General features: G+C 43.0%; 1 protein-coding gene across 1 annotated transcript in view; it reads right to left on the minus strand.

Annotated features, from left to right (window-relative positions):
- LOC120803596 (membrane-associated guanylate kinase, WW and PDZ domain-containing protein 1) overlaps window positions 1-20548 on the minus strand; it is a 38251-nt gene that overhangs the window by 6044 nt on the left and 11659 nt on the right. The window contains exons 3-12 of the mRNA XM_040152204.1: window positions 18803-18919; window positions 14109-14228; window positions 12323-12487; window positions 10233-10431; window positions 9112-9182; window positions 7941-8102; window positions 6545-7070; window positions 5213-5762; window positions 4681-4744; window positions 4160-4573 (exon numbers count right to left, since the gene is read on the minus strand). Coding sequence (XP_040008138.1) covers window positions 4160-4573; window positions 4681-4744; window positions 5213-5762; window positions 6545-7070; window positions 7941-8102; window positions 9112-9182; window positions 10233-10431; window positions 12323-12487; window positions 14109-14228; window positions 18803-18919 — 2388 coding nt within the window. The remainder of the gene's footprint in view (window positions 1-4159; window positions 4574-4680; window positions 4745-5212; window positions 5763-6544; window positions 7071-7940; window positions 8103-9111; window positions 9183-10232; window positions 10432-12322; window positions 12488-14108; window positions 14229-18802; window positions 18920-20548) is intronic.

The following is a 20548-nucleotide window of genomic DNA, read 5'->3' on the forward strand; positions in this document are numbered from 1 at the left end:
CCCAACCCCTACACCACTCACACCTAGAAAACACACCACATATAACTCTTAGAAAGCTATTAAAAAAAAAACGTGTGAGGCTGAGTTCACAGAGATAATGTGTTCTGGTTTTCTGTGCGATTCAACTGACTTTTGAAGTGAAGGGAAGATACAAAACGCAGCGTGGGGACGGAGAATTAGCCTCATGTATCATTAACTCACTTTGTCTTATTGTCTGTGCGAAGATATCGCTCACAATTAAGCCTAACTCCGGTCAGTGTCTAAGGTCGATGAGAAATATATTGAGCAGCCTAAAAATAAATTTGCTTCCAGTAATCTCCTGCACCAACTAAAAAAAGCTTCTTACACTTTTTAGCTGGATAGTTTGTCTCTTAGACTTCTAATTCTATCTTCTGTTCCTCTTTCTGTATCTTAGTAAACTCCCCATTACTCTCTCCATGACCCCTCTTTGAGGTTATGCTGTGCTTCGGTGACAGCTGGCCCCTCTAGAGTCTTGCCAGTGGCCTTATGTAACCCATTGGGCAGTATAAACATTTTGAGACTCATTCAGCTGAGGTACATAGTCGTCCCTTCAGTCTATATCCCTCCAGGATAAAAATAGCATGTTTAAATTGTTTTATAAATCGAGTTGAAATGATTGTTAACAGATTCCAACTGTAACTAGGGGGCTAGGACCATGTCATGTGTGATGAAGGGTATGTCCCATTGGAAAGATGATCCCGTTAAAAGGTACAGCCTATAATTCAGAGCCCAAAGACACATCTCCAATCTGTCTGGGACTAATCTGGGTGACCCAGGCAGAAACGGCAATCAGGTCAAATCAAAGCCAAGTCAGCTTTGCAAATAGTCTTCTTATCATGCATAATACATCAGTCGAATATCAACAGTCGGCAACCACATGAATACACATGCAACAGCCATGCTCACACACACAGCATCCGCTGTGGACATACACACATACACAGTGACTCACACGCAGAGGGATTGGGACAGATGTACTCAGCCACACATGCACAAACACACACGCCTACACTACACACAGATGCATCCAAATGGACTGATTTATATCGTAGTGTCTTTTCCTCTGGCTCTCCATGTTCTCCTGTCCAGAGTAATCCCACTGCGGTATGCCCAGCAGCCATCCGGCCTCTGACGCGCTGCACTGATCAGCGCTCAGGAGAGGTAGCGGCCCCCCCCCCTCCCCGCCATCGTAAAATCCCCCTCCGCAGCCCAGATGCAGACATCCCCACAGCAGCCAGCAGATGCCCACTACATGTCAGAGACTGGGGGGGAGAGCACTGTTGATCTTTAGCAGGATCATTCATACCGTAGTGAATGTGCAAGTCAGCACTGCCAATGCTATCTGTCAAATCCGTTCATTTTACTGCCTGTGTGGCTCACTAGTGGCCCTAATACACAGACCAGTGCCACATCATATCATCTGTTGCTTAAGGCCTGACTGGGTTACAAAAAAAAAACCAAAAAACATTTTACTGTCACTGCAATCATCAGTGAGTATAACTGTAAAAATAATCATACTACAGATATCACAGCACCAGTTTGAAAAACTATGTGATATCTACAACACGTAGGCTTGTGGAGCCAACTTTCATACTGCCAAAATGTCAACACACCTGACGTGCAAACTTCAGAGTGCAGCACAGAATTTTAAACCTCATCGCTCACGCACAAAGCTAAAGGTGAAACACTGCATCAAGCTAGGACCCTCCCCATTTTTTGGTAAATATAAAATAAGAATTGGGATGAATAATTACGTTTAGACTCCTTCACAGTTTTCAAAGCAGACTGTAGTCTCTCCAGCATGGCTCTTTCATTAGCATGCGCTGAAAAACCAAAAATATAACTCCTATATTCCGTGTCGGGAAGCGTGAAGGTGTTGAGATTCACATGTGACGGTCAACGGGAGATAAAACACAGGTTTGCGGTCGCCTCTGTTGCTCCTCCTGCGAGGGAAATGTTCAGTGTTGCATTTCTCTTAAGCATTCAGAGAGTGATGGGGAGAGAGGGAGGTGGGAGGGAGGGAGGATAGACAGAGAGAGAGAGAGAGAGAGAGAGAGAGAGAGAGAGAGAGTTTTAATCTTTTGAAAAACCAGACCGGATGCTTTTACTGCAGAGTAAAAAGGGTGTGAGAGAGAGAACGAGGGAGAGAGTGGGCGGGAGCATGTACGGGAGAGTGAGAGAAGAGCAGTGGAGAAAAAGCCTGATGAGTGGATGAGAAAGAGAGAGGTGGGAAGAGGAAATGATAGAGGAAAAAGGGAGATGTGGAGAGACAAAGGGGAAGTTCTTTCTGTGACATGACAGGAGTGAAAAGAAGGGGAGAATGAGGACATGATGGAGATGGAGAGCTGAGAAGGGAGGATCTCTGTACTGCAGAGACAGGTGCACCGACAACCTTTATGTGTGAAAAAAAGTGTGTTCACTTGGGCAATAAAGCAAACTGAACTGCTTCAAACTTGAACAGCGCAGCCAATGCAGGGCATGGAAAGGGGAGAGTGGGGAATGCATCATGGGGATGCTCTGCTTATCCTGCTAGTCATAAGCGCTACACTAAAGGCTAATAAGGTCAGGACGTTGTATACTTCCTAGACAGATCATAAACAAGCCTCAATCTCCTGTCAGTTCAGAATGGATAGATAAGCACAGAGTGAGATAGTATTGATACCAAAATGTCATTCTGCAAGAGACAATACGGCTCAAATTGAATTAAGAAAAAAAAAAACAGACAAATAAAACCTTGTATATAACCTGCAAACTTCTTTAAAAAAAATACACTTATTTGCTTTCTTGCCAAGAGTTAGGTGAGAGGATTGATACCCCTCTCCTGACTGTGCAGTTATATTTTGTTTTTTTTAATTGATACAAAAACCGAAGTGTAAAAATGACAGTTTTTATGGGGTAGTGCGCTTTAAAGGTACTAATAGGGGGATATGTTACCTTTGGACAGAGCTAGGCTAGGTGTTTCCCCTTGTCTCCAGTCTTTATGCTAAGCTAAGATAATCGGCTGATGGCTCTAGCGTCGTGTTTATATAACAGACACGAGACTGGTATTAATCCCCTCATCTAACTCTTGGCAAGAAAATGAAAAAGCACATCTCCCTAAATTTACAACTTTATATATAAGCCAAGCCATCAGAGGTCACGCATGATATTCTGAATACTGATCCCAAAGACTATCACCCTATCAATCAGGAGTAGAAAGAGCTGCTGACAATTCATACACAACCAAACAGAAAGACAATATTACCCTATGGCCACAGGAACAAAGGTAAAAATGTAAAGGTGTGTAAAGCGAAAGATGAGGCATTCCAAGATTATATAATATCAGGAAAAGGGCTTCCAGTGTGTCAGAGATTAGAGTTTAAAATACTACTCCTTATAAATCTTTCAGTGGCTTATTACAAAAAATACATCTCTGACTGTTTTTTACCATATGAAGCTTCTCGGCCTCTCAGATCATCAGGTAGTGGGCTGCTAACTGTTCCCAGAGTGCAAAATATATAATATAGTTACTGTGCAGCACAGAAGTAAATGCTCCTGTCGATTTTTATTGGTTATACAGATAGTTTATTGAAGTAATCAGATGCAGATGAGATCAGATGAGATCCAAATATACAACTTTGTATAGATCTTTGTGGTAAGATTTTTCAAAAAAGAAACTACGTTGCTGCAACTAATCAACGTCTCACGGGTAGGGAATTTGCATTTAGATTTTCAGAAAACATAAAATATACACTTATATAATTATGCCAAAAGCGCAGTCATGCAAAATTGTGGATGGCCAAACTGATTTCCTTCAGCAGTGTAAATAAAACCAACCGGGAAAAAGACTTTGCAAGAAAAGGGTTAATAATGCATCATGACTCATCTGGTGGCACGTGGCCATGGTGACCACTTTTTAATCTGTAATTACCTAATGGTGCATCCATCCACAAGGGGATCCAAATGGAACCTGTTTCCCTGGGCAGGTAACCAAATGGTTCTATTGGGCCAAAAAAGTTCAACTAATGCCTTTCCCATTGTACTTACTATTCTTCTGTGAAAAAATACAGTTTCGAAAAACCAAAACGTGTTATAATCAAAGCAATTTTACCTTAATGCACGTGTTGCACAACACAATTTATCACTTTTTGACCCTCACCTTTGCCATTCTCCACATCCTGTGAGGCAATGACAAACCCAAAGCCCTCTCCTGGCTTTCTCTTGAGCTCCACATCAAACCCTCGCAGTAGCCGAATTTGTTCACCACCCTGCCTCTCCAGACCTGAATCAGGCACTGTGACACCACCCGCCTCATCCTCCAGGCCCGTGTTGATCCAGTCTTTGGGTTCCATCGTCAGGGTCACTGGAATCGACTCCAAGAAACTGGTGCTCTGGATCAGCGAGGAACGTGTTGGGGCCGGGGAGGGAGGAGTGCTGATGCAAGTACGGGGCATAGGCAGTGCTTCTGGGAGCAAAGTGGAGTCCTCTGAGCCGACAGGAGGAGGAGGGGGGCGGAGAAGAGGTGGAGGGAGTCTCCGGGTAGAGCCGGGGGAGATGGTTGAATGAAAGATGCCTTATAATGAGAGAGAAAATAACTGTGAGATGAATTCAGTCACGGTGAAAAAACTTGTTCTCAGCTACTAAAAGTCACGGATTCAAAAACGAATGTGAATCATTTACCTCCTCTGTAAACCAGTAAAATGACTTCTCCCTGTTTGGTGTGTTCTTGGAGAACTGTTTGTACCTGTGAACGAAAATACAAGTATATTGTGGCTAATTCTTATTGTTTGGTTATATTGGAAACACTCAAACTGACTTTGACAGTGTACCGGTGATTAACACGTTTTAACTCAGTGGTTCCCAGTGAGGGGTTGGAGGCACAAGATGAATTCCAGTATAAAAACAAAATCATTTTACACAAAATTATGCTTTTCAGTCTTTTCTCTAATTTCCTTTCCCTCATCTCTAAGTATCACCTCTTGATGCCGCTAAAAATTATTCAAATAAAACCATCTGAGAAGGGTAAATCACACTTTGATTGAACTGATTACAACTCATGCACCCTGTGAAAAAGGCCTGCAAGCAGTCGTTGCTTTGTATTAAGGGTCACAAGCAAAAAAGGTTAGGAACCAATGTTTTTACTCAATCACCATGAATTAGTTCAGTTCACATTATCTCTCTTTATATTGCTTCCCATTTGGTCCTACATTACCTGTGCAAAGCTGAGACTCTGGACATCAGCTCCATTGATTTTGACAATAGCATCCCCTGGCTGCAGAGAGTTGCACTGCCTCCTGTCCCAGACTCTTTTCACTATGGTCATCCTGCCTCCCACACCGCCAGCTGTCAAGCTGAAGCCGAGGCCTCTGTCTCCTTCACTCTGGGCCAAGGCCACTGGCACCAGCTCTCCTCCGCTGCCAACTCCACTGCCCACACTCATCGCCCCAGGAGAGGACACGCTGCTGGGACTGGCAGTGGGGCTGGTGTTACCGTGGAAACCGTTGAAGCTGCGGTGCTGGGGAGCGTCAGGGGTGTGAGGAGGCCTGAGCTGGGAGGTCTGCGGTCTGAAGAGTTGGGAGTGAGTGCTGCGGGGGCCACCGGGGGAGGAAGATGGCCTCCTGGGTGACTGAGGCAGCGGCAGCCGGGACCCTGACAGGGTGCAGGTGGACAGGTCGCTCTCAGACGACTTGGATGTGCCGTAATGTAAAGGATGGGGGGGTGTCGAGAGGGAGTTATTGTTGTGATTACGAATCATTGATGCCCTGATGAGGAAGAGGAAGGGGAATTAATATCAACAGTAAATACTGTAAGTCTTTGTTTTGAGACATGTTCTAATTATGAAATATTTAGGGCTGCAACTAATCTTTCTAGAGCTAATTACTTTCTAGATTCATTGTTCAGCCTATAAAAAATGCTCATCACGAATTCCGAGAGCCCAAACTGATAAAAGTTAAAATTGTTTGATCAAAACTTAAAGACATTTTATTGACTATTATGTATGACAAAAAGCAGCAAAACTTCCCAATTGAGAAGCTGGAACATCATTTGTCATTTTTTTGCTTGAAAAATAACTAGAACCATTAATCAATTATCAAAAAATCTGCTGAATAATTTTTTTTAATGAATTAATTGAACTATTGTTGCTACTTTAAATGGACGATCTCGTAAGGTACATTAGTTTCCGACTGGTGCTGCTACTCTTCTTTTTGACCTGCCACTGCAGTAAAACTCTAAAGTTAAAAAGTTATATACATAACTCTAAAGTTATATACAAGATGCATTTTCTCTAACTATATAAACAAAATGACTGAATTAAATCTAATTTCTCATTGAGACAAACCGATCTGTCTTAATTTGAAAAAATTTGAAGTTACAGGTGAACTTTCAAATGATACTTAAATTCAATACTAATCAGAATCACTTTCATATCAATGCAATCAAACCTCAAATTATTTTAATTAAACACTTAAAAAGGGGCAGTAAGAAATTCAAATAAATGCACTTCACAAGTAAATCTCTGCAGTGTTACATGTGTAGGTGTTACCTGTGTGAACCAATGGCAGAAACAACTTCACTGTCACTCTGGCTGGCCAGGGTTGGGTCGAGTGACTGCAGCCTGGCTAAACTTCTCAGGGAACGAGGCGGGCGCACGGGGGACGAAGAGACAGCATTGCTGATGCTGGAGCGTCTGTATGAGGGCGGCTGTCTGACAGCGAACGACTGTGCATTTCCATTAGCATCTAGAGTCACCCCCGGTTCCATGTACTTCCCGTCACTGTGGACCCCGTTAAAGTTAAAGTGCTGGGCCTGGGGAGTGGGTGTGGGGAGGCGAGGTAGCTGGTGAAGAGGCTGAGGCTGGGTGGTGGTGGGTGGCAGGGCGGGGTCCCCGCTGTCCAGTAGCCTCGGCGGAGGCTGCTTGGGACAACCGTCTGGGTTGTAGAGCATGGGATACCCTCTTCTAACCTCTACGTCCACGCTGACGCTCACAGGCACCGACTTGAGCATCTCTACCACCTCTTTGTGAGACACTCCCAGCACACAAACGTCATTGATGTACACTAGGATGTCCGCTAACAAAAAATAAAGGAAGGCACATGGATAGAGATATCATTACAACACATTCATTATAACACTTTGCATTTTTAATAATCTGTAACAAAATTACACACCTTTGTACTTTTGCCGTTACCCTGAAAGTCGGTTTATATCCCACTGTTTTAACATTTTTGACCATTTTCATATGCTTAAGTGTAGTTTGCAAATGAAACACCGTCTGTGTGTTTTGCATGGGTGTGGACTAATCCAACCAACTAATCCTTCTAAACCAGCCTATTAACATATATGAACTAGATCAGTCCCTGCAGAGACAGCCTGTGCTCTGGCTTCCTAGAGCGATAATATCTGCCTTTATGGGCAATTGTGTGTTTGTGTCTGTGTGCGTGTGTGTGTGTGTGTGTGTGTGCTTGCGTGTGCGCGTGTGTGTGCGTGCGTGTGAACTGGATGCGCACCACTGCATATGCATATGTTATGATGGCTAGATTATGGTGTGCTAGCCCTGAGGATTATGCACCGTTTGTGATATACTCTTGCTGTGGGAGATCAGAAAATTCCAGAAGTATAATCCCAAAGAGTGGAGACAGAAGACTAGAGAAACACATTGTTAAAACACACCGCTGATTGAAATATTTTCTGTCTCAACATTTTGCAAGATTTACCATAGTTAGAGATCTCAGTTTGCAGCTATAACAAGTCTATAATTATCACTAATATCATGCCAGTAAGTAATGTCTTTTTGTTTGAGAGTGTGTCCCTCTGAAGAGAGGACTCGTCAGTGAATATCTTATTTCAAAGGACTGATGTCATGTTTTTTCTTTTTACAGCCAAACATTTCTGCCAGCTTTTCCCCAGCAGTAATTCTCCCCAGTTTGTTGTACTTTTACCTGTCTTGAGTGCCGAAGGTCCACTTGCAGTCACACTGTAGACCTGGAGGAACTCTCTTGGCCTGCTGCCCCCCACGATGTTGAAACCGAACCCTCTGGAGCCCTTGGTCAGCTGTGTGTGCACAGGGAAACCCCGGAGCTCCCCGGGTTGATCTGTGAACCCTGGCAGTCACAGAAACATACAGAAACAGAGAGAGAGAGAGAGAGAGAGAGAGAGAGAGGATGAGAGAATGATGATGCTTACAGTCCTGTGAGTTTATACGACTTAATGGCTATAACTGATGGGTTTCGGGAGTAAGGGGAAAAGAGAGAGAGAGAGAGAGTCAGAACACTGTAAACCAATCGCCAGATGGCTTTTAACAAAAAAATTCTTTCGGTGGAAAGATTGCATTAAAAGCAGAATCCATTACATACTAAAATTCAACACATTACACTGGCCCAATTCAGTACTGTAAACTGGGTGTTTATATTTACTGGTTACTGTTAATTCGCATCAACCTTTGCATTGACGAGAAATTTTATTACACTGATTCAGTTTTTCTTCCCACTTTTCCTTGTTATTTTAGCCCTTTTGTTTGTAAAGTGGTTGTGGGAGCAGCATCTCAACCTGTATTAATTTGTCCACCCTACCACATTAAGACGTATGTAGGTTTGGTTTCCATTTGTACCAGATTCTACAGTAATCCTTTCACACGCAGGTAACTCTGGCCTTAGTGGCGATCATATCACCTTCTGCTGGTCAGAGGAGTGTACTGCACTTTACTGAGACGAGCTGGAATCACAGCACAATAACAGATGGGTAACTTACAGCTTACAATCAGGCACGTCAAACAGACATCAGAAACTAGATGATGTCCATCATGTCCATGGCCAAATTTTGAAATTAAGTTGCCAGTCACATGCCATCCACGTGTCGACCCTGCCAGCCTCAGCAGTGAGTCTGGCTCTTTGCCAGCAGCTCCGAGCTTTAGGCCTTAATCACTTACATGTCTCTGTTCAGCTAAAAGCTCATTCCATCTCGTTTGACTCTAACAAGCTGGCTGTGTCTGTTATTTCCGTTCTTAACAAACATGTAGCTTCGCCGAGGCTGTTCAACAGTTAAATGTGTCACCAGTGTTCAAATAATTACATCCAGAAATAGAGGAAAAAAAGAGGAACAAAAGAGGCTCACATTCATTTTTGTAGACTGTCTCCCTGCTTGAGGCTCGAGGACTCTGCCAGCTGGTCCTCTTTGGGTTGCGACTTGGAGAGACAAAGGGGGAAAGGAAAAGAAGAGTATTGGATACAATATGACAGCACTGGAATTTATCACAGTCAGAACAGAGATTAATCTAAATGCCATTGAGAGGCATGTCAATTTGCATAACAGCTCTACTGTATTCAGAGCATGTTTAAAGAAATAATTTGACATTTTGGGGAATGGCTTATTTGCTTTCTCTCAGAGAGACCAGAGGATCGATACTGCTCTATCTACTCTCCATTGAATATGAATCTGGGGCCAGGAGATGATCAGCTAAGCTTTGCATAAAGTCCGTACACAGGGGGAAACAGCTAGTCTGGCTCCGTCCAAAGATAGCAAAATCTGCCTACCTGCACCTCCAAAGCTCAGTAAATGACAGGCTATAGCCTGTATTTGAATCCATACAAAAACCAAAGTGTAAAAACGACAAGTTGCAGTTTATGGGTGAGACCCGTGTCCAAATCTGTTTCCCCCTCAAATAGTGAATTAGCGTAACATTGGTTTCATCCCCTTCAAATACTGTTTCCTGTACAATGACCTCCGAGGTTTGGGCTAGAGTTTAGATTAGGTTATGGTCAGGCGTCGTAGATGTAACTCATTGGATTAGGGTAAAGTTGGGTTAGGGGTTAAGCATAGCAGTAAGTTTCTGGTTGGGGATAGGAATATATTTGGGCTCAGATCCGTGTAAGGGGAAACACAGATCAACTTTGACATAACACCAGACTTGTCTAGGACGAGCGACAGCAAAACCACAACTCGTTGTTTTTACACTTTAGTTTTTGTGTGGATTAAACAAATTGAATTTGTGAGCTTTAGAGGTGCTGGTAGGTTTTTACCTCCAGACAGATTCAGGCTAGCTGTTTCCCCCTGTTTCCAGTCTTTATGCTAAGCTAAGCTAACCATCTCCTCGCTTCAGCTTAATATTTATCAAACAGACACGAGTGGTATCGATCTCTTGTCGCCTAACTCTCTGCAAGACAGCAAATGAGCGGATTTCCTAAAAGGTCAAACTCTTCCTTTAACAAATTTGTGAAGGCCAGGTAGACACTCACTCTATGTAATGAGACTCTCCTGGGTCACTGAAGGCCTGCTCCCAGTGATCAGGCATCACAGCTCTCACCCTGGCACCACTTCTGCTGCCGTTGATCCCGTTCTCTATGGGACAACCATCCCCGCCGCTGCTGGATGCCCTTGGCCGACCAGGGAAGCGGTGGCTAGGATGGACGCCGCTGCTGACACCTGCAGAGCCTCCTGTAATGAGAGCGATAAGAGGGAGTGTTAAAAACCTAAATCAAACAGTGACGTATTATCGAAAACACGCAGTGGGTGAAAAAGTTTCTCCTGCAATCTGCAATGACCGGATGCTTGGAATTCCATTGAGGGTTGTCATGCAGAAAGACCTGAGGTCAGCATCTTAGTCCGTCTTGCCCTCCCTCTAAGGAGGCAGAGTGTGGCCGTGCATGCCATACTACCAGAGGAGGAAAATCAAGCATATTTTCTGCATAGCTGTCCTTGCAGCTGTCCTTCAGCTGTGAGATCCAGCATGGATCTGAGAGACGTCTGACATAACACGGGGCGCCCTGAGTCCTGCTGCACACGACAAGTGCTGCCAAAGCCATCCACCCACACAGTATCACTCCAGAGAATGACTCAGCAGAGGTCAGGGTGTTGGATGGCTCTCTTCCACTCCATTCCGCCTGCATCCTGTACCCCAGCTGCCTGCTGCCCTACCTGCCTGTTTGGAGCACGTCCCTAACTATCTGGATCTCTGCCCGCCTGCGTTTCTCACCTCCCACTCTGCCTGCCTCTGTCTTATCTTATGTACCATTCTGGCTCCCTGCCGCCACCTTTCCTAACACTCAGCCTCCCTACCGACCTCCATCACCACAACCCTGTGTCACTGCCTTGGTCTCTTACTCTTGTATTGTGGTCTCTAGCTACCACCACTTCTCCAACACTGCTTTCATAATACATAATGTCATAACCTAAAGGTAACTAAGTAGATTTTACTCAAGTACTGTACTTAAGTACAATTTTGAAGCACTTGTGCTTTACATGAGCATTTCCATTTTATGCTACTTTATTCTTTTGTATACTTTATACTTCTTTATACTTCACATTTCAGAGGAAATTATTGTACTTTTTTCTCCACTACTTTTATTTGACAGCTAGAGTTACTTTTCAGATTAAGACTTATATAAAACAACATATCATACCCTTATAAAATACAGTACATTATTAAAAATTAATTTAAACCTTTTCAGGTGTCTTGCTGGGGTGGTACTTTGTCACATTCCAGATGTCTTTGAGTTTTAGCAGTACCATCCAAGAGACATTTCCCCTCTAAACTCCCTGGATGGTTTCATTTAAATAACTGTTTGAGGATGAAAGAGGTTAAGTTAACTAATATTATATAATATTATTATAATAATATAATATTTTTTTCTTAATCTTGAATAAATTATTGGGATACTTCTACCACCACTGGTGAATAATAAGCCTTTTAAGCCATTTATGTAACACAATAAACCATTTCTGGTACAACGAGTCATCCATCACATCTAAAATTAAAATGTTTGCTTTATCGTAGAGAAAAAATATCTCTAACATTCCTGTGTCGGCTATTCCAGTGTTAGGGAAGCTTAATTGATTTAATTCAAACACTTTCTGCATCCTCATCACATGATTTCCTCCGTTTTCTTCCCTTACCTCCCTGTGGGCACGCTTGCCAATCTGCCCACCGCCTCGCTTGCTCGACCTAAGGCGGACTGACCTTCCTTTGGAGGTGATCCAGCAATCGATGTCGCCACAGCCCCACTGAGAGTTTAGAGCATACTAATTGTGCTAATGATTGATTAATTTGGGATCAGAGACTGGAGCTATAGATAGAGGGACAATGCGGCATTTAGCTGCTGGCTACTGTGCAGGGCTTAACAGACACGTTTTCTACTGTCGATACATCTTTAGGGCTTAAACTATAAGAAATACCTCAGTAAAAAAATCCAATCATGATACTATATTACATTGTATTTTTACCCTTAAAAACCAACTACCTCTCAGTTTGCCTTCAGATTTACAATTATGACTTTGCCCACACATGCTGTTACTTAGACAAGGTTTTAGAGACACTTGCCTGACAGGCCTGAGTCGTCCTCGCTGTTTTCACCGTCTTCTGCAGCCTTCTCCAGGTTGCTGAGCGATTTGCTGCGTGTGCGGAAGTTTCTGAGCAGGTTGCGGTGTTCCTGGTAGGTGATGGGGGGGCTCTCTGCGCTGATGTGAACGGGCCGAGGCGTGCCGTAGTAATTCCCTGAGAGAGAGAAGGGCGGGAGAAAGAAGTCTTGCCTTGAGAAACAGAAACCTAATGAACATATCAAATTGTAAAATTAAATACACTGAGTGAACTGTTCATTTGGGCAAAAATATCAGAACTGATATTTAAATAAGTGGAAATACTCTGTGTTGCAAATAAAATCAAATGACATAAATCTAAAGATCCGTAACAGTACACAGTCTGCATTATCATGTTACTGAATTCCAAATTGATAAGAGTTCCCAAGTTAAACAAAAGATTTTTTATTCAAATATTCAGGAGCGGAGCAGGGTTTTGTTATTATGCACAAAATATCACATACTACATGCCTGTATGAATGTGCATTATGTACCCCCTGATATCAACCTACTGTATGTGTTCTATATTTTCAGTTCTAGCCATCTGCTCCAGCTGCTCAAGAAGAAATGAAATTACCTCCACCCCTCCATTTGGCTCACGGAGGTCCAAATGGGTTGAGGGGAAACATTAGATTACTGAACTCAGCAACAAGGTCACCAGCCACCAGTCACCATTTACTGCAGTTTCTGCAGGGTACCGCACTGCACGGTGCTGCTGATTCTCCTGATTGCTTCGCTGTAGCGATGTGTCTGTCATTGTCACATGTAAGGCAGGGGAGGATGACATTTACTGCTCCCATTAAACTCTTATAAATTATGGACGTTAATGTATGGGGGCTTTTTAATCAGAGGCAGCACTCTGACCCTTACGGGGGAGGAGTTTGCAGGGTAGATGCGAGGTGAGCATCACCTGATGGCATTAACATGCCATGCAGGGCTTTAGACTTTACAACTGACTGTCCTCCTTTTATTGAATATCCAAACTTCATTCATCACAACAAAAACCTGTTAAATGTTTAATTGTTGGGGAACACAATGAGTATATGAAAAAGAAAGGGGTAAAAATGTTCTTTGAAGGAGCAGTTTGACATTCTGGGAAATACTCTTCATTTTCTTGCCAGGAGTTACATGAGAATATCTATACCACTCTCACGTCCGTATGGTAAATATCAAGCTACAGCCAGCACCATGTTAGCAAGAGTGGAATCAAGGGGAAACCGCCAGCCTGGTTCTATCTAAAAGGTAACAAAAGCTATTTCCCCTTGTTTCCAATCTTTTATGATAAGCTAAGCCAACTGGCCACTGGCCGTAGCAACATATTTACAGCTAGATATGGGAGTGAGATATGAGAAATGTTCCTATCTAGATCTTGCCACAAAAGAGAATTTGCCTATTTCCCAAAATGTCAAACTTTTTCTTTCATGCACAGTACAGCACAAATATTTACCTTGCAATGGTATCTCAATTATGTAAATTACTGACAACTTGCAACTGCAATAATACCTTATTATTTAGAGCAATGCATAATTTCAGCTGTTTGTATTCAATTTTAGTTAATGACTTAGTTATATTGTTGTATATATATATATATATATATATATATATATATATATATACACACACACACATACACAGAGAAATTCAAGTAAAGTACACACTGTGTTACAGGATAATTACACAGTCTTCACTGAATAATGAATCACCATACTGTGCCTATGAAGACAGGTTGCCAGGTCAGTTGAAAGGTTCAACTTGTTCACCTTTGAACTTGCCACTCTCAAGCAGTGCCCCTGACTCCTCTAAGGAGAAGAACTCCTCAATGGAGACAAAGTTGTAGTCTACCCCTGAGATTTCCCCATCTCTGGACTGTCTGGTTGTACCTGGGAGAGGGAGACAACAGGAAATATTATTTCATACTGCTCGCTCCACTGTGGATGATATGTCAATTAATCAAGGCCTTTTCCTCTCATCGGGAGTTATCAGTCGGAGTTCAGTGTTTAAACAAAACAGCAACTCAGCAAGCTATAAATAGTCCAAGCATTAATTTGACAAATTATACAGAGATAGTCCAGCAAAACATAACAACCTAATGGCTTTATAGTGGTTGTACATTATATCTAAACAATCTTAAGAAGGCAAATCAAATTTAAGTAGAGCAATAATAACAATTTACAAGTGAGCGTTTTAATTGCAGCAGCTCACTCTAGATGCAAATTTTGTCCCAGGTCAACAAAGCATCTAAGAGCACGATGATTACGGTAGGCATTTACTAAGGCCTCTTCATTATGAACAGATAAGTAAGAACAGAATTAAACATTAATGAGGCCCTGTGCAAGTCTTAAAGTCTTTGTATCGCCATTGAAAAGAGGGAGCACTCAGATGATCAATGGTCTGTCATCATAATTGATTCGCAATGACCTTGGCCCGGAGGAAAGCAGTGAGTTCAAACCACAGCAGGGAAAGCATCCAACATTATTACAGGACTGACGAAATACCCGGTGTTTGCTGTATTCTGACCCAGGTTTCACAGATCTCCTAACCATTTAATACATGTACAGGCGTGTAATGTGAAATACATCAGATTTTTCCCGGACAAATCTTGTGTAATAATTTTAATTTGCAAAGCATGCTGCAAGGTGCCTGTTCTGACCTTGAGACGAGTAATTCCTTTCCCACAAGACAAAATCACACCAAGCCCAAACTAAGGACAAATCTCAGTCCTTCTCCTAGAGGACCACATGTGATGTAAGTGCGGGGCCGGCGGGAGGGAGTCACACCCAGCTAGCCTATAAAACCCATGATTAATGCACTGCCGTCCTGGGAGCAGCTCTCCCAGCCCCAATGACACATGCGGGACTGAGCAGAAAAAAAAACAAAAAAAAACCTGTGAACACTCACACACAATTCAATTAACACACACGTAGACACCCAGACACAAAGGACTGGACCAACATAAACATTGGTGAGCACGAGACATCTCCATCAGCCTGACCTCCTCTTTTTGTAGCACAAAGTGTGTTTACTGTACAGTACGTGTCCTGATCATTTCATGCCTGAAAACTGAAATTGTGGAATCACTGAATTTTTGGCGTTTTCCCCTTAAAAAATTACAAAAACAGTAAATTGATAATCAAAACTGTTGCCGACCAGTTTTCCTGTTCATCAATCAGGTTTTCCTGTGTTGTGCCTTGCAGTCTGTGCTTCCCGGAGAAGGACAGTTTTTTTTCCAGAGAGATTTGAACCTAATTTCCTGGCTCATTAGAAAACTGTCTGCTGCTTTTAAAGAGGATGAGAAGAGCTGATGTGATTGGCTCCTCTCATCCTCCACCTGATGATACTGTATAGTGTTTTCAATCATTGCAGCCCTTCTTCCGGTTTGTGCCACGCAGCACCACAGTTGCATTTGTGCCTTTGGTCTCCAAAATTTGCAAAAAAAAAAATTTTTTCACACCCATCTGTGCTTGCACCCCAAATTTGTGCTTAGACCCATTTAAAGCGATTTAGAGGTCTCTGCGTCTAATTAAAGACAGCAAATCTCCTGTTGACATCTGAACGTGTGTGTAGCTCTTCTCCTCCCCTCATAACACACAGTATCAGTAGGCAAGGATTCATTATCTATGCACCCTCCTCGGAGATATATATGACATGTCAGCGGGGGGACAGGACGGATTATTGACATCTTCTTCCTCCCCGCCTGTCCCTGTAGGCGCTGCACACTGATCCCCTGGGACTGGGGTGAGATAGGGATTGAAGAGGTAATTACACAGAACTCTGTATCAACACCCAGAGAGAGCTGTCTGTCAAGATCATTGCACACAAGTAACTAAGAATGAATCCTGCAGCTGAAAAGGCCACAGACGGTCTGCCTGACGACGCTGCAGCGAGTGTACTAGAATAACTAAATGATGATGTTTCTTATCTCTGACTCACGCTGAAGAGAATTAGAAAAGTCTCTTATGGAAGTGACGGAGACACAGCCAGCCTTGAAACCATGACATTGGCTCTGAATCATTCAAGGGCACATCTACAAATGGTTACTGTGATTGTACAAAAGCGGATGGGAAAGTTCAGGAGGGTAATGTGAGGTCTGCAAACCCTACACACAGAACAAAATGGTATAAATGAAGAGAGAAAAGAGTGTAATTTTCACATGCCTGAAATAGAAAGTTGTGTCATATAAAAGGGTTTTTTTTTAAGTAAGACTGAACATTTTTTACTGTAGTTTGTCTACACATTTACCTGCTCCTCAAGCTACACAGAAAGCATCCTGTCGGCCTGAGTATGAGCACACAGAACCCTGCTCCACTTTGGCACTGATAGGCATTTGCTTTTAATTTAATTCCCCCCTCTAGTTTATTGAATACAGTAGCCAGCATTTACTTAATTCTGCCATTCATTTCCATTTTTGTGCATTGCCCTCTTGACTGAGCCTTTGTAATGATATTTCTTGCATCAGTGCATCTCCAACATCAGAGAACTTTGTCTCATCAAAAGGATTCAGGGATTGAGATACTCTTTAAATAGCACAGCGATACTAAGCCACAGTTTCAGAGGAAGAAACTGCATCCAAATTAAAAAAATACAAATCAAAACTGAAGCCCTGTCGTACTATCTTTGCTTCCTTGCAGTGAAAAACATTTTAAAAACTTGAACTATGCTTCATGAGCTTCTGAAGCTGATAAATCTATATTATGGGATTCAAAGTTTTGATTATAAACAACAACAAAACAAACAAACAAACTACAACACAGGAGAAACATACATAGGGTCCTGAAGGGGGCCACAATGAGCCACTGGTGAAAACTCCTCCACTTTAAGCTCCTGTTACATCAAGCACAGCTTCCTCCTCCGGGAAAAACAACAAAAGGAAAAAAATTCTGCTTCTATTTATCTACAAGTGGTCTGAAATGAGACGTGATGGTTCCTGAGCCGTCTCGGGATCAGGGTAGCATGCATGTGCTGGTATCCGCATGAGAACAGCAGCATCTTACTGTGTCATGTCCTGCAGATCAGAGGATTACACACCCGGGGGCTGAGCCTGCCTCGTTGTCACCCTCACTAAAAGAAAGCACTCAGAGATGGGAAGTTGTCAAAAGTTTGACACCAACAGCAGGGGAAGGCTGGACTACTTTATCTAATCTATTACAATTTCCCGTCAATAAATATAATGTATATACGGTGTCTGTAGAACAGTCTCTAAAACCTTATCTGACCAAACCTCAAATAGCTGGTTCATCTGATGTTGTATGTTACAATCCCCCATTATCCATCTTGTACTAATTAGAAAATGGCTAAAAGTTTATTTGGGAAATTCCCTCTGTAAGTAATGAGCAGGCTCAGTATGAATACAACTGCAATAATACTATAATGTAAATATGCACATCATGAACTAAGAGAGACGGTTTTATCTTTCTCGCACCACCCCGCGAGTTCTGACCTGTGCCTCGTGCTGTCAGCGAGTGTATTGTGCGGCGTGGCGGTGGACTGTCCCACATGACCTACTTCCTGAACTAAAGGAGAGATTAGCAACAACTTCACACAGTCAAAGCAAGGTTAAGACTGCAGACACACTAGGTGGGCTGTCTCCTCCGTACCACCACATGAAGAAGCAAAAAACAAAACAGACACAAAGCAGGCCAGAAAATTACATCGTAAAACCCACGGACATCCTCTCAGAGCACCCTACTCAGCTGCTATATCCTCTAGCCGCTTCCAGTGACGTCATATTATAGAGGATTAAGATAGCAACAGATGTACTACAACTAGCTGCCTTTGGCTGCCATTGTGCTTGATTTTATTCATAAGCATCAAAACGAAACTGCCTGCGTTGACTACGGGCCTCTTTTTCAGGGGATCATAAATAAAAACTGTGCAAATAAAAAGAACCTGTCATACAGAACTACCATCAGATTTATGACCATCTTACCACCACCCAAACAAAGTAATAGCCCGGAGCACAGGGGTGAGGATTGTAAGGAGGTAGACTGCCACTGAGGATAAACCCAGTGTTGTGACAATACAGACCGTTGCTATGGAAATGTCCAAACTGATCGCACTTGTGGCATTTTCTGTCTCACTCAAACTTGATTTAAGATATTTTAGTCTTATTACCAAGCCCTAAGGGTGTGTCAAGTTTTCTTTCTTTCTTTCTTTCTTTCTTTACATTATTTAATTATTTCATTAAATCAACCCAGTTCTGTTTGCATACATTGACACAAGGAAGTGTGGAAAACGGTTCTGCAGGCTTATACACCAATTAACACCAGGATATTCACATGGTCGCAACCATAGGATGTGTTATCAAAGAATTAATGTCAGCAACTTGCACGGGAAGTCTGCACAGGAGACTTGAAGACCATGAGACTGGAGGAGGTAAGAAAAGATGTACGAAGACAAGGTTTAAAGTGAAATACAATACATTGGAGGCAAGAGGAGATGCACAAAAAGGACTTACAAGGTACAGCGCGGAGGTAGAGGTTCTCCCGGATGACCTGCTGAAGTTGGCTGTCCACTGAGCCGGGTGTGAAGCACTTACTCAGATACAACCTGAGATCCTTGCACAATGTGGAGCCTGAGGGAAGGTCAAAGAAACAAGTATGGCATGGGGAGGAGGAACCAGAGGGAGAAAGACACACACACACACACACACACACACACACACACACACACACACACACAAAGATATCAGCTCTGTAAACATTGACAGTCTGAGTATGTATGTTTACTCTTTGATTTTTTTTTTTACAGCCTGTCAAATAGAGACACATAAATTTATTTGGAGTACTAACACTTACTTCTGCCGGGCTCCATTTCACACCATCACTTTACGACCTTAGACTTTCACATTCACACATACTGATCTTTCTATATCACTTCATATACTGTAGATCCTGATTATAAAATGCGTTTTCCCGAGGACCTCATGCATACATAACAACCTACTGAGGTTAATTGCTCCAGACAAAACAGTTGAGGCTGTCACCAGGGGAGGCAGAGCTGATCGCCTGGGCTGAGTTTCTTCTCTCTGATCTCTTAATATCATCTCAAGTGCTTTACGGCCTCTGATGACAGGCTGCTTGCTGTTATGGATGGGCTAAGCGCATCTCCAGCTTGTCACTCTGACAGACGGCGGCTCTGTCAGTGCTTCCCCTGCAGGCTGCCGCCCAGCAGTCTGCATCCCTGCCACCCCCTGCCCCCACCATCTTTTACAGTGGTTCTGTCCAGGAGTGGACTACATTTGCTGTGTGCTATTAAAGAATGTCACAGTGCTAAAATTTTATTAGTGGAGGCAGTCAACTGTATGTGCGTATGACTGGCCACATATGGCCGCTGCCTGTAAAGGGAAATTAATCTAGCCGGCTGCATTTTGAGGGAAGTGATGGGCTTTTGCTCATCATGTTATGAAACAGCTGCAATTTTCTAGTCTTTTGAAGAGAAAAATTCAGACCTGAACATCAGCTCTCTGAAGCTAAATGAGTCGACTGTGCTTGGATTTTATAACAAATCTGAAATCCAATGTACACTGTGCAAGATACCATTAATGTGAGGCAGTCAGATGTCAAGGTCAATAACAATATAAAGAAGGGGTACTAGTGGTATGCAGTCAGAAACCACTGAAGAAACCATTTGCTGGATAGATCATATCACTACTCTTTGGTGTTGTCCACAGAGCCCCAGCGTTAGTGCTAAAACCTTTAAACTGCTTCCAGCCTCTGGGGAATGTAGCCTAGTGTCCTGTATGTCAGGGCTGGAGTAGTAGTAAGAGTAGGAGGAGGTGTAGTACAGCAACCCGGCACATCAGCTCATCCATCACTGTCCACACTACATGCAGTCAAGCTGCCCTGGGAGGGCCGGGCAGAATTCAGAAATGATAATGGATCTACCAGCGGCAGAGGGACCAGGAGCAAAGGTCCCCATTTACACCCCTGCGGTCAAATCAGCTATCAATCCAGCAAGCAAGGCCGTTGAGAGCCGAGGTCAGGTGACACCCCTGTGACATATTGCTCTTTTCAGTGCCAAAGACATCCGTTTCCCCAACCCCCTGTACTAAACATCAAGGCCCCTCACGGGTGACAGACAACTATATTGCCACACTCTCTTCATGTGTCATCAGCAATTTTGACCTCCTACCCATATATTGACCAATCGCCTTGACATATCCAGACTAATTGACCGGTGCAAATCAACACCGGAGTGCTAC

This window comes from Xiphias gladius, chromosome 18 (genome assembly GCF_016859285.1).
Source record: "Xiphias gladius isolate SHS-SW01 ecotype Sanya breed wild chromosome 18, ASM1685928v1, whole genome shotgun sequence".
Lineage (NCBI taxonomy): Eukaryota > Metazoa > Chordata > Actinopteri > Istiophoriformes > Xiphiidae > Xiphias > Xiphias gladius.